We start from the raw sequence: 14,119 nt of genomic DNA on the forward strand, positions 1-14,119 counted from the left end.
GAATGGCAAGGTGCTACAATAGTGCATGTTGGGTTACAGGTGCATTGATGGGACTCCAAGTTCTTTGTGTAACACACATCTATTTCCGCCTTTTTGGGCGCATTTCCGCATTTGGGCACCAAATTTTGGTGCCCAAATGTGGAAGTGCAACCGAGCGCTCAATGTTAAAGCCCAGCTGCACAGGGTTTCCTCGTCATGAATCCACGGGTCCGCCTGCAGTCCCTCCTCTTACCGCTAGGGCCCAGTCCTTCAACGTTGGAAAGCCTCACTGGCCCCTTGGTGTAACACCAATGTCTTTTCTTTCCATCTTTTTTTGCGTTTCACCCAGAGGACGACAATTATAGTAAGTCAACAACTGTGCTTGACTCCCAAGCCACCGCTCACTTCACATTATTTCTTAGGTATAATGATGAGTCTTTATTTTTAATGTTAAGTTATACCTGCGCTGTAATTTGTGATTATAAATCTTAATAATCTGCTGTAGCCTGCATGGCGGCCAGGAGCGCAGCACACACAAGGTGTCAGGTTTCAAGTGAATGGGGGCAGGGGGGTGGAGCGTCTTTACACGCTAATCCAGCATGCATCATAGCTATGGTCACAGCTATGGAAAAAACATGAAAAATAATGACTCAAGTACGCCCTCAAGTGGTCAAAAACCTGGTTTTACCGTTTGCCGGTTTTCTTTTTTAGCACCTCCTCCTTCACATTCAGTAGATCTACTAGATCCTGTGATCTTTTGTCACCAGATGTAATTTCCTGGGGTCTAGTAGAACTATAGTAAATAAAAATTAAGAAATCGCTTAATATGTAAATATGTTAATAAAACAAAATACATATTTAGCTACTTGTTCGAATACCCCCATCCCGTCAAAAATAGCTAAAATCACTAAAATGAAAGAAAGCAGCGAATGAAAACAAACAACAATCATCTCCAATAACCTAAAACATGAACCTTGGTTGAAAAAAAAGCTGTCCTTTTGAGGCGTGCTATCGTTATTCAGGCTGCCGTGTTAATATTCATTTAATCCCCACTCTCCCTAGAGAATCTCTGGACTGCACAAAGCCAAACGTGTGGGCTACCATGCTTGTGTTAGTGATAAGTATACATGTGGTGGTCTGTGGGCCATGTTGAGGTGTCAACAGAAGACGGTGTGAGGTACCGTATGTGTGCGAGGATGTGCATTTAACCGCCAGTCCTCGACTCCTTTGGTGGTTGAGTTTACTCATCTTCTATGAGCAACGATGGTGGCATCAGCAGCTGTGCACGCACAAGCTAAAGAGACACCCGGAGAGTGAGCTGCATACTGGTAAATGTGGGGGTGTGGAGAAGGCTCCTTCTGCTTGCCTGACCTATATAGGCAGACTGCCTCTCACGTCTCGACATTGCTCATCTCTAACCGACGGCGGCCGTGCACACGCGCAGAGGATGTGCACCGCATGAACACTAACACACGTCCTTTATCTATCACTCAGGAGCCTCTGTTCATTGATGAACAGAGGTCATTGATTGGCTTTGATTGTTCATTGATTGACTTCTCACCCTTTTCCGCTCCATCCCTCTTTATTCCTTTCCTTGCGGGCATCTGTGTGTTTTAGGTATGAGCACTAGCTGTTGGAGGAAGAATTAAAAATCTGTGCTGCAGTGTCTGCAGTCATAGGGAGCCAGATGGGACAAAAACCATTCCTTCTCCTCCCTTTGCAGTTTAATTTAATGACATGTCTGTAGTGCTGCTGACATTGTTCTGCGGTGCAGTGACACACAGCCATGTGAAAATCTAGATGGTGAGAAACGAGCCGGGCAAGAGTAGCGACTGGCAGAGAGGGAAAAAAAACGATAAAAAATAAATAAATATGAGAAACAAAAGTGGGGGGAATATCTACACAAAGGAGATGAGATGGTAGACATTAAAAGAGAAATGACTTATTGGAAAACAGAACATGAGTTCTTAAAGATAGTATAAGTGATGGACAGGTGACTAAAAGGCGAGTAAGGTAATTCGTGTCGACTGTCACACTGACCTGGTTCTGTGGCAGTGGGGGCTGGCTCTGGGCGTCGGGCGCCTGGCCCTGGCCCTGACCCTGACTGTCATTGCCTCCCACTGGAGAGCCACGCGTGGTGGCCGTCATGCTCGCCACGGGGCAGATTTTGGCAATCTTGGCCTCTTACGGAGCACTGGCCAGGAGGGAAATCACAGCCGCCTCAGCCGCAGAGCGGAGGGATGGGAGCCCGAACACGAGAGAGAGGGACACAAGCACCTGGAGGTCTGGATCGGCCGCTGAGACCATTGCATAACCTGTAGCAAGGGAGGAAGGGCAAAGGTCAGTACTGCACAGGCTGGTTTATGTGAAATTCACAAGCCAAGTAAACAAACAGATGGTCAGAAATGCCTCTCAGTCTTCAAAGCTGGATTCCAAATCAAATGCATTTCTAACAGCTGGCCTGGGATTAGGCTATTTGCCATCTTCCCTCCCCAACTACCTGCCGAGTGACCCATGTGCAGTTGGGGGTGGAACCGATGAGTTATGAATTTCATACAGAAGTGGGAGTGATAAGATTTACAAAAGGTGACCAGATAGCCAGCCTAAAAAACCTGTTCCACTAACTCCAGATAGCAGACTATATGGGTCTATTCCCGTCAGATCAGCTGGGAACTTGGCACAGCGTGGCTAAATGTGAGTATAACGATCAGTGAAAGGGTACTGCAACTTTTCCATAATCGGACAAAAAATAATCATGTGTCTTCCCCTCCCAGTCATATTGTGACAGGGGCCGCTTAGCTTTACCGCCAAAGCTAAGTGGCTAAACGTCTCGGATATATCGTGTAGGGGAGAAGATTATTTATCCCTATTGGAACGAAACCCGACTTAAGGGTACTTCCCATTGTCCCAACATTCGGTACGGCGACGCACTCGCTTTAGCCTCTTGTTGCTCAAGTCCACTGCATTCGTCATGCCTAAGGAAACAATCCTAGTAGGCCCCGGAAGCTGGGGAGAAACCGATGAGTCCCATAGCAATAATCTTAATCTTTTTTATTTTTTATTCAGAATGACTTTTGAATCCATTTTCGGACCACTTTGAAGGGAGGCAATGTTCCTTCTAGCGTAGCTGCTAGGGCTAAAATGTGTTTGTTGGCAGTCAGCTGTGAGCAGAGCATTCGCTTTCTACAAGCAGCACTGGGACATCAAAGACTCCCGCGCTTGCTCCGCCTCGGGACTTAAAGGAGCGCACCTCCGCTCTGACTGATTCTCCTCTTGGACTATGACATATTCTAGGCCTCAAGTAGCCATCCTTCATCTGCCTTTGCAATGCATATCGCCCCAGGCAGATTAAGTCTGGCCCCTCACAATTGTGGGAGGGCTTCACGGCCGAAATGGTTACGGTCAATCAGATTCGTCTGGAACCAGGCTATAACCAACCAGGGCCCAGTATTCAAATATGGGGCGAGACATTGCTAAAAATAAATCTAACACTGAGGCGGACGAGACTAATATCCACGTAGTGATATTATCGCTATACGCAAGACATATACAGTAACATACATGCTGTATAGGAGTGCATATTTTAGTAAACGACAAAATTACTTTGATTCAGATTCATTATTCGATTCAAAATAGCTTATACCAGAACCGCCCCAAAAAAGCCTCTGCCTGGGCTCTGGACAGGGCCTCTGCCTATGGTCCATAATAGTGTCTGTACGTACGTGTGTAATCCACATTAACTCGAGAACCGTTCGCCCCACCGACTTCAAATTCGACACACGTGTTCCACACCACCAGCGTGCACTTGTGCAGTGCCCGGTGTCGAGTCGGTCGGACCCACGGTTGTCCAGAACCACCCCAAAAAGTCCTCCGCCCAGCCTCTGGACATGGGCCCCTGTCCAGGGTCCATATATGGAGCTGGCCTCTTCTGACATCACAAATATGACTTGTTCTCTTCTGACATCCCAAATATGTTCTGACATCTGCATAGACTCCATATTTGGGCATGCCTGACAAACTCCATATTTGGGCATGCCTGCCAAATCTGACATTGCATGTTCTGACATCGCATTGTGATGTCATAACGACATAACAGGCCATATATGGAGCTTGCCTGTTCTGACATTACAACACTCCATATTTGGGCATGCTTGAAACAGAACTCCATATATAGGAATAAAGGGACACAGAGCGAGTGGCGACACTAGCGTTGAGTCCCATTGTAACAATGGAAGTGCTCATTCTATCTCAATGGGATAGTTCCAATGTTTGGAACTATAGCCCATAGAGGCACCCACTCACTTTGCGGCGAGATCAAAGCGTTTCGCCAATCTCTTACTATTCCATTCGGCACAGAGCGACAGATACAGAAATCTCCATATATGGGCATAAAAGGGACAGACAGATGGGTGGAACACGGTACAACTTCATCCAACTTCCATCGTTACCGACTCGGTGCTCTACAGATGGGCACCGGTCTAGTAGAGAGAGAAAGTCGGAAACAAATCTGTATTGGTAAGTCAGACATAGAAAGCTAAATTAAATCACCAGGAATATTCTAAATTAATCTGTACATTTTACAATCTCTGTACATACGTGTGTACGTCTGTAATCCATGTAACTTGAGAACTGTTTGCCCGACCGCCTTCAAATACAGTACGATACAAGGTTATACTGTAGGTGCTTTTCCATTAAGCCTTTGTAAAAATAGGAACCCTACTGCATGTTCATTAAGTCGAAAAAAGAAAATAACTGTCTGCCGTTTCCATCCACTGACAAAATGCGACTCATGGGAGATATGAAATAAGTTCATAAAATAAGCAGTAGGTGGGACTATTTTGCCAGTAAAGTGAGAGTGTGAGACGCATGTTATTTGACATTTATTTAACTTTGACATTCTTTTAGGCTATAGAAATATTATACATGCCACGGACTGCCTGGTTGGCGATTGGGCTACAAGTCCTCTATGCTGTGCAGAGGCTGTCTGGGACATCTTTTTGTAACCAATGAGTCCTCCGGCTCTAATTAACTATAAGCACTAGTGCTAGTAAGACTAGATTGTAGCCTAAATATTAAAGTAATGTCCTCACGTTCTATTTAAGAAACATTCAACTTAAGCTCATAGGCCTACTCGTGAAAGTTAGAATTACATGAAACATAGGCTATTGGATTGCATAAACATCACTTAGTAAGAACTTGGAAGTCAGAATAAATAATGAACATATAGACCTATTACTACTATAGATAAATTATATAGGCCTAGTAGTAATAGTATACACAGAAAGTTAATCCAAGAGGCCAATAGCAAGAGGTCCCATCTTTGCTTTACTTCCCGTATCTGCGTGACGTGGGCACACGCTTTTTTAGGAGACGGTAAGCAGGTCGGAGTCTATTCATTTCCAATGGGAGAATGAACGTGAACACAGCTTATGAACCATTCCTTAACTCCATGGTCACTGAACTAAATACTGGACCCAATCACCACAAGGCACACAATATTTCCAATATATTCATACTAAAATCTACTTTGTTATAGACCTCTCTGACTTTATCCCAACAACAAACTCTTGTGAGATTTGAGAGAATTGAGAATATGTGAATATTATAACGTGAAAATGAAAGTGTCTGTTCCAATGCTTAACAATATAATTATCCATAACCGTCTTAGACTGTTGGTTGATGGGGGGCTGATTTGAGAAATGGGAATCATGAAATTTGCCATAATGCTCTCAATGCTCATCCACATGGTGTTGTTGTCAGCCTGGGAGAGGCGAGGGGGAGGGTGATGGGGAGGTCGGGGAGGAGCAAACCATGGTCCATGCCTACAGTACTTAGGAGACCATTTGTAGTAGGAATTGCTCCTCTAGTGGCTCCAATGAAGTTTGTGCATCTTCATATATATAGACAATCTTTGAGTTAATCAATCACGCATTGATACACAGCCTAGAATCAAGGAAGCTCTGAGAAGGAAGAGAAGTGGTCACGTGACTGGGCTGCGCAATGACACTTTCATGGACACTTTCATGGGAGCCAAACTACCCGGAAGTTTGGCATAATGCATTGGAGTCAATGAGAGCTCAGTGACCAGCTCATGAACAAACATTATTTATGAACAATTGAGACCTTTTGTAAAGTAATCACTTCTGGAAAATAACAGAAGACATGTAACACATTATTGTCTGCTGTGTTGTTGTTGTTATTCGATGTGTACACGGTGTCATTTTTATAGAGGTATGGTATCTCTACAAAAGTACATTTCTGAACGCACCAAGTATCGCGAGACTTCCCACCGTTTCCTGTCTGGCAGCCAAATATCGATATAGATACTTCGGAGCCAGAAACCATACCTGCTGCTGTTTAGATCCTCAGATAAAATTATATACTGTGCACATCGAAAAGTAAGTGATTAGAAAACAACCTGTGATATGTCTTCTGTTATTTTCCAGAAGTGATTACTTTACAAAAGGTCTCAATTGTTCATGAATAATGTTTGTTATGAGCTAGTCCAGCCGGCTCCATTCACTGCCATGTATTCATTGCACTTCCTGTGTGAGTTTGGCTCCCATGAAAGTGTCCATGAAAGTGTCATGGCGCAGCCCAGTCACGTGACCAATTCCCTTCCTTCTCAGAGCTTCCTTGCCTAGAATGAGGATGTGGCTCAAATATGAAGGGCTATTACTTCCGGGTCGGGTGGAAGTGGTCTCTTTTTCTGCGTTTTTCGCGCATTACAACGGCCTCATGATCCCGCCTATAGTAACAGGGAGGGAATGTGTTAAAGTCCTGCGTCACCTTGAAATGGGCTCTGAAGCTGCAAATAGCTGGGCACACCGATTTACTGGTGCCAACTGATGGCGGGCAGTCGATGTGATCAATGTAGCCGTTTTCACATCAGATCACATTAGATCGTCATATCAGTGACTGGCAGCATAATGAAAGGACTGAGATAGATTGGTTATATATGGCTCCAAATGATGACGGACAATAAATAATAGTCGGGTATTCGGTTTCTTATATTCGGTTTCTGCCAAGAATTTCCCATTTGGTGCATGATCACTATTCCCAAGTAGGCCGGTGCTCGACGGGTCTAGTCTGTAGTCTATTAAATATCAATCATTCTGGAAATTTAAACGCTTATGGATTTCAGAACCAACTTCAACACATTTGATCCCGTTGACAGGTATACTCGTCCTGATTAATTAATTTTGCGCAATGCGCAGGGTGCTTTTGACGAGTAGGATCGTCTTGAGGAGTTTGATATCGCTATAACATTGCCTTGCTATTTTCCTTTTTTTTAACCGATCCGCGGATCCGGTTGCTGTGCACCATTGCTAGGGCCCCGCCCGCACCGTTTCTGTATGACCAACCACATTAGCTTCTGTTTTAGTCGCGGCCTTTGCACGCTTTTCTCGGAATGGTTTTGAACTAGTCGTCAATGTTCGGAGGTCTTTTCTGATTATCCAGTGAGCGCGACACGAACATTGGCGTTTTCTAGAGCAAGGACGGAACTTATTTTAGCTCGCTGGCATTGATGCTATGCTTTAGCATCCAAGATGGAAGCCAAAAGCGGACATAGTGGAATAGCCTGAAATCAACGGCACCCAAGCGCCATACCACTTTCATCCAGCAGGCCACACATTGTATTAAGCATCAAATATAAAAAACAGCAATACAGTCACTGTAGGAGTTTATCCACTATTGTGGGTAGGTGTGCCTACTATTGGTGTGCAGACCAGTGTTATTGAATTGTAGATTGGCTCAAACTACATCTTGTTAACTCGCTGTGTGCATTAGGCTAGGCTGTCTTGTCAATTAATTGTATGTGTTCTCCAAATATGCTTATTCACTGCACCAAAAGATTTGATCACCTCCCAGTCCAAAAAAGAACCAACATGCTCAAACATGAGCAAATATTCCAAATAAACCAATATTCCAAATTCCAAGTAAACCATTGAATTCTTGCCTTAAATGCGAGCAGAAGTTAATTTCACAATAATAATGATTGGGAGGTGAAGCAGCGAACAGTCGACGCCTCACGCCAGTGTCCTCACTTCCCACATTCAATGTCGGCGAGCTCACACCAACCAACACATTGGAGGCAATGTAGGGTTCAGTGTCTTGACACTTCGACATGTGGACAAAAGGAGCCGGAATTCGAACCGCCGACCCAGGGATCATTGGACGACCAGCTCTACCTCCTGAGTCACAGCCGCCCGGACAATAACGGTTGTTGTATGAAAAAGTACATTTGTAAGATGGCTTTCCTCTTCCTTCACTGTTATGGCAGTGCTGTTTGTTGCTTGAGTGTCTGGTTGCAGTGTCATCACCACAGCTTGATGAATTGCACTGCTTGCTCCTCCCATGTGTTCCCAGAGATAATATTTGTAAATCCTTACAAATAAAGAGATTAAAACCAAAAACTAGTTTTATTGTAAGTGACTTGCGGTTAGTTTTTTCCTTTGAATGAAAGGCAAAGTAATATTCCGTTAATTTCTCCCCTTGAAAATAATGAAAGGCAGACAATGTCACTGGAATGTGAATGGGAAAACTATTGCTAATACGGTAAGCAAAATAAGAGAATTATGGAAATATTTGCTAAATTGTCTTCACTACCTTGCACAGAGTCCATTCCAGGCAGCTAGCTACTGTGACTATTGTTAAAACAATGCTTTTAGAGAAAATGAAGTTGTCATACAAGGAAGTGAGCCATTTTGCCATACTGCACAACTAAGAAAAGCGTTCTCAAAACCAAACCATGTACACAAGCTCAGAATAGCTGCCCATTTTTACCCTCCATGTTTCAAACACTCACAAGGTGTTGTCATTGAGTTCAGACAAAAACAAAGCATACTGACAGAACACTAAACCTAGGCATCACACAGACTACCAAGCGAAACAAAACAGGCACCTATAGATGTGCTGCTATGTGATTGATATGTAATTCACCATTAACTTCTGATAAAGGGTAGCTAGAGTAGCTAGCTACATTCTCGTGTTGTACATTTACAAAAAAATCAAACAGTAGCCAGGAATAAGAACGAATGATTTAGTATTGACCGAATGATTTAGTATTGGCCCACCACACATTAGCAAGAAATTCTAATTCAATGTCACAAGAGGAGGGTAATGAATAAATTGATCTGCAGCGTATCATTATGTTCCACTGTCACCGGCAATTGGCGACACAATGATCCTTTTGGTCTTTTAATCACTGAAGTCAAAACACCCCGTTTAGGATGTATACAATGACAAATACCTCTACTGTTTATCTGTAGTCAATATTACCTATTTCTTACGTATTGCTCTCATAAATTTGCAAACTAATTTCACTTCCAATTAATTTGAACTTAATTCAAATTATTAATTTAACAAAAACCTATGTTTTATGTTGCTGCAATGTAATGCGTAAGAAATGAGCCATGGGACACATACAAAAATAGGTGGGCACTTCCATGAATACATGGCGATATATTCAAAATAGAACTAAACTAGAAAATAACGATATGACTTTTAGTGTGGTCCTTATCCCAGTGGTGATGGGAAGTTGAGGGTGGGGGGCTGCGGTGTAATAATGAACTTACACCCAATAAAACTCCTAGACAGTCCAATGACCACAACCAGTGAAGTACAGGACACCACAAAGTGAAAACACCATGACTTTGTGAGTTTCAGGCAAGATGGGGGTTTTCCAGCAAGAACCATGGAAATGTTGGCAGAGAAGACGGACAGTAATTTGTCATCCTTTTAATTTTCTATTACATACGAGCCTGTGCACTTAAGAACAGGCTAGTCATGCAGATTGACTATAGTTGATGTCAATTTCAATCTTGTTTGTAAAGTAGCCTTTAACCCAAAAAAACCTAAATACAAAAGAAACATTGCTTAAACATACCATCGTCTCGCCAAACGTAACAAGCTCAACAAACATCAAGGTTCAATGTAGTTGACAATCATAATATGCAAGCTGACCCCTTATAAAGTCAAGCCCCAGAGGACACATAAGGCCATGAGCAGCCATAATGATGAGCATTGTTTACTCTTCCTCTCACTGTGCACAGCTAAAAGCCTCACTGTTGTCAGTCCTCTGCTGCCCAGAAATACCCGTTGCTTCCCTACCGTTACACCATATCAATAAATGACTGGAAATAGGCCTACACAACAGAAGCGAGCAACCATGTTTTATAGACTACTAGAGGAAATAAACTTCAGATTGTAAGGATGAAAGGTTTCACATTTGAGTGAGACCTAACAAATTATGACTGTCAAAATAATAAATAACATTAAAAACCACAGCAGCTGCAAGGCTGGTCTCCTACAGGGCAATAGCTGGTTGGGGAAGGCCGAGCTGTGTTAAGTATGGAATACTGGATAATTAGCTAGTTAGTGTTAGCCATAAAAAGTTAGATAGTTAGATTGATCTCATGGGGAAATGCAGGTGTCATAGCAGCACCACAGTAGCTAGGCATAAATCACAGGGCAGGCACATGCAGAGAGTATGGTTGGGTGATCCGATGGTAAAACTGAATACAGTAGGGATAATTTCTTTAACAGCAACGATTTAATTAAAAAACCATCATAATATTGAATACAATACAAACAGCATGTGTTTCCCCCTTATTAGGTTATTTACAATAGGGTCCCGCAAGTCAGGAGCTATGGCTTCAGTTTCAGTCTATAACAGCTGCAAAGCATCAATTATCAACATCATTGCTGAGATACAGGTTGTCTCGTCGATGATGCATATTCATGTCAGTTGTATTTTAAATACAACTGACATATTCATGTCAGTTGTATTGTACATGGTTCAACCTGTTGTTCAACCATCAAGTTGTTAAATACAGCAAGTCTGAAGGAAGAAAACAGGCATATAACCCTGACATATTATGCATCCATATCTAATGTTTTCTTCTATGGAATCAACACTAGAGGACTTTTGAAAGAAAAACATCAGGTCTGTAATTCACTCGTCAACAAGGTTGTTAACAGACATCTGTTGTAACAGGTACTGTATTTTGTTTAATATAAATGCTGTTCAGTAATTTAGTGCTGTGCACTGCACAATCTGAATCTACCGCTACACATACAGGTACATCTATAATCCGAGAATGGAGTTGTCATTTATATCCTGTGGTGAGACCTTAGAGTGAGACCAACAGTTAAGAGTTTTTGTTTGGTGTGTATTACTAAATATTACTTTACAATTTAGTGTTGGAGGTATCCAATGATAGCTGATATCAGCAATCTGAACCTAGTCAATACATGACATAAAACCATAACATCTTAGGCATACCATCTCAAGGAGGACAACTGGAACACGTTGGTTATTATACAAAAAGCAAGCCATTACAACGATGAGCTGAGATATTTAGCTAGCCAGAATTAAGCATCCCACCTAGCCACTTGTTTGTTATATGAAGGGGGCAGGTTAAACACAAAGTAAACCGTATGTATTTAATTAATCACTAATGTGCAATTAACAGGACATGACCTATATCAGCACCAATGATAAGTATGGTTGCTGTTAGAACGGACAGGCATGTGAAGGGGGTAAAATGGAATAATACCGGTCCCCAGCCATCTACATTATGTTAGCTTACAATGCCTTCTGAACAGATAACTGGCCTAAAGAGCATAACGTTAAAAAAATATATAACGTAATATTACATAATAAGCTTACTAAACTAGCAGCTGGCAATTGAGTTAGTTAACGCCTGCTCTTGGATGCGGTAGCCGATGTTGTGCTTGGATTTATAGTTAGTTGCGCGCCGGTGCCGCGCGCCTAAAATATCAGATCTACAAGCCCACATCGCGCCGCGATCCGACCCGCTGTGAGCTTGTAGGTCGGCTATTTTGGGCTTGCAAGGCGATCCGCCCAGACAGACAGCAGAGGAGAGAAGGCCTCGTCCAAAGCCTGTTCCATTGACACAGACACAGGCCACGGTCTGACAGGCCTGACATTACACTTCGTCCAAATGCTGCACAATGATGAATGGCTAACGAGTTGACGGACACACACTTATTGCTTAATGACCGTGAACACCTTATATATATGCGCCAACGTTTGAGCTTATGTCATTGTTAACCAACTGTGGCGTTGTTAACACAATTTTATAACGGGCAACGACCCTGCTGGGTTGGAACCGTCGGGCTTTTAATTTCTCCTCCTTCGCGCGAGCCTCGACAAAATCGACATGTTTTCCACTAAAACAAAGTGTCGACGCGACGTTTTTCATATGAAAATACGTCATTTTTATCGAGCGACACGGTCGCGCGACGAAGTACAAGTTATAAGCCTCAACGTTAGCTAAGATTAGCGTTAGCTTACTAGCGAAACAAAACGTCATAAACCGAATCAAGTAATTATTTCATCAGTATTGGCGTAACATTGGCCAGCTAATGCTGCACCTTTAATAGTGTGCCATCGTATAAAACACTGCTAACTATCACCAATGCGGTTCAATTCAACGCAACTACTACTTGATGCCGTTTTGTCAAGTTATCAAACCAGTTAGCCACATAGCTAACGTCAAATAACCATTGCTATTGACAGACAGGGGGCTTCGTCTACTTCCCGAAATTGAATTGGAAAGTGTTATTCTGTGCGGCAGCAATATTTTTTTGTAATATAAAACAAATAAAGACACAACCATGAAATTAATCATAATTCAATGATCGGGACAAAAAGAGTACAACTTGTATTAAACCTTTCACGGACACAATGCAAACCACACTGACTGCAATATTGCGTGAGACAATTATAAATGTAGACAACTTGTAAACATGGAATTGTCAGTTTGTAGACCGTCCCAGGGTCCATTTACCAGCTAACACAGCTATAGCTAACATACTAGTCTGGCTAGTTCAGATTGTCATCGGGGGAAGCTATAGCCAGCTAACTGAGTCTGACTGGGTTGCGATGTTAAAACAGCACATTACAGTTTAATATAATCGATTCTGACATACTATTGTACATACAATTGCAACATATGTTACCTAATGGAGGAAATGCTGTCATCGACTGGCTGATAACAGTCGGGTCAGTTCTTGCCGTAACGTTTTGCCTTTGCATCCACTACTACCAGCTGACGCTAATATTAGAGCTGTGTGTGAGGGAGCTAGCAACACTAGCCTGCTACAGAGGTTAGGATAAAGATACTAACGGATGACACAGTGACATCACAAACAATCGGAAGTGTGTAGCCGGGGCCCTTGCGGAATTTGTTTTTCGGTAAGGACTTCCGCGTATCGTCGGTGACATGAGTAACAAATCCTTGGTATTCAACATTATAGCTACGCGAGGCTAGTTAGGGCTAATTTATATTTCGCCGCGCCGAGCCTATCACTCGGTAGAAAATGACGTAATATTTCAGAGAAAAAAAGTGTCGACGCTTGTCGCGTCGACACTTTCTTCGGTGAATTGTTGTTACCGTGCATCTGCTGAGTGACATGCCCGTGCGATGAAAGGGCTATCGCGGCTAGTAAAGCTAACAACTCACCATGAATTCGATAGGACTTCCCCCTCTTTATTCACGGGCTATGTTCCAGCCTTGAGCGATGATGGTTTCGTCGTAATATTACATAAAACGTGGCCTATATCATCGGCTGTTTCCTTCTGAGACACAAACGGGTTGCTGGGACGATAATGATTCCTACTGTGTTCCTTTTTCCTCCTCTTTTTTCGGGTGTTTTTCCTGCGTCACCCGGCGCGCTAGCAAGCAAGGCAAGCCCCCCCGACTGTATCTAGTCCGATCTCTGATGGGGCTCCTTGTCACTTCTGTCTCAGGCAGCCAGCAGTCACTACTCAGTCGGTCACACAACTTGAATCACTTCAACATGGCGGAAGCGCAGTGTGATACAAATAGTTAACAAACCCAGACGACTCTCGGATCTCCAATCGTCAACACTGTCAGTGAGCCAGTTTGCACTGCAACCGAAAACAGTCCTGCAAATGGAACGGAACACGGGCTGGGTGGATTGGACAAAAAAAAATCATAGAATTACGACGACTGACTGACTCCGGGTCCAGCAAGGAGTATCGTCTCCGCTGTTTAATTCAAACCTTGAAAGCTTCCCAGACTATTTTGACTTTGCCGCCTCCTATCGTAGGGAATAGGCATTGCAATTGATTTGACTCGACGGTTGA

The 14,119-nt window shown here is 43.0% G+C and overlaps 1 protein-coding gene across 12 annotated transcripts in view; it reads right to left on the reverse strand.

The window, feature by feature from the left end:
• Positions 1-13,991, reverse strand: part of usp9 (ubiquitin specific peptidase 9) — a 53,319-nt gene extending 39,328 nt beyond the window's left edge. For 7 of the 12 annotated variants that reach the window (XM_083776491.1, XM_083776498.1, XM_083776497.1 and 4 more), the window contains exons 1-2: positions 13,473-13,990; positions 2,020-2,294 (exon numbers count right to left, since the gene is read on the reverse strand). In XM_083776491.1, the coding sequence (XP_083632617.1) occupies positions 2,020-2,127 (108 nt within the window). In that variant the 5' untranslated portion in view covers positions 2,128-2,294; positions 13,473-13,990. Of the gene's footprint in view, positions 1-2,019; positions 2,295-12,969; positions 13,094-13,472 lie in introns of those variants that run through there. The other 5 variants (XM_083776490.1, XM_083776489.1, XM_083776499.1 and 2 more) reach the window with 2 other exon arrangements.
• Between the last annotated feature and the right edge of the window lie 128 nt (positions 13,992-14,119).

Source organism: Protomyctophum parallelum (genome assembly GCF_964188405.1).
Source record: "Protomyctophum parallelum genome assembly, chromosome: 11".
NCBI classification, from domain to species: domain Eukaryota; kingdom Metazoa; phylum Chordata; class Actinopteri; order Myctophiformes; family Myctophidae; genus Protomyctophum; species Protomyctophum parallelum.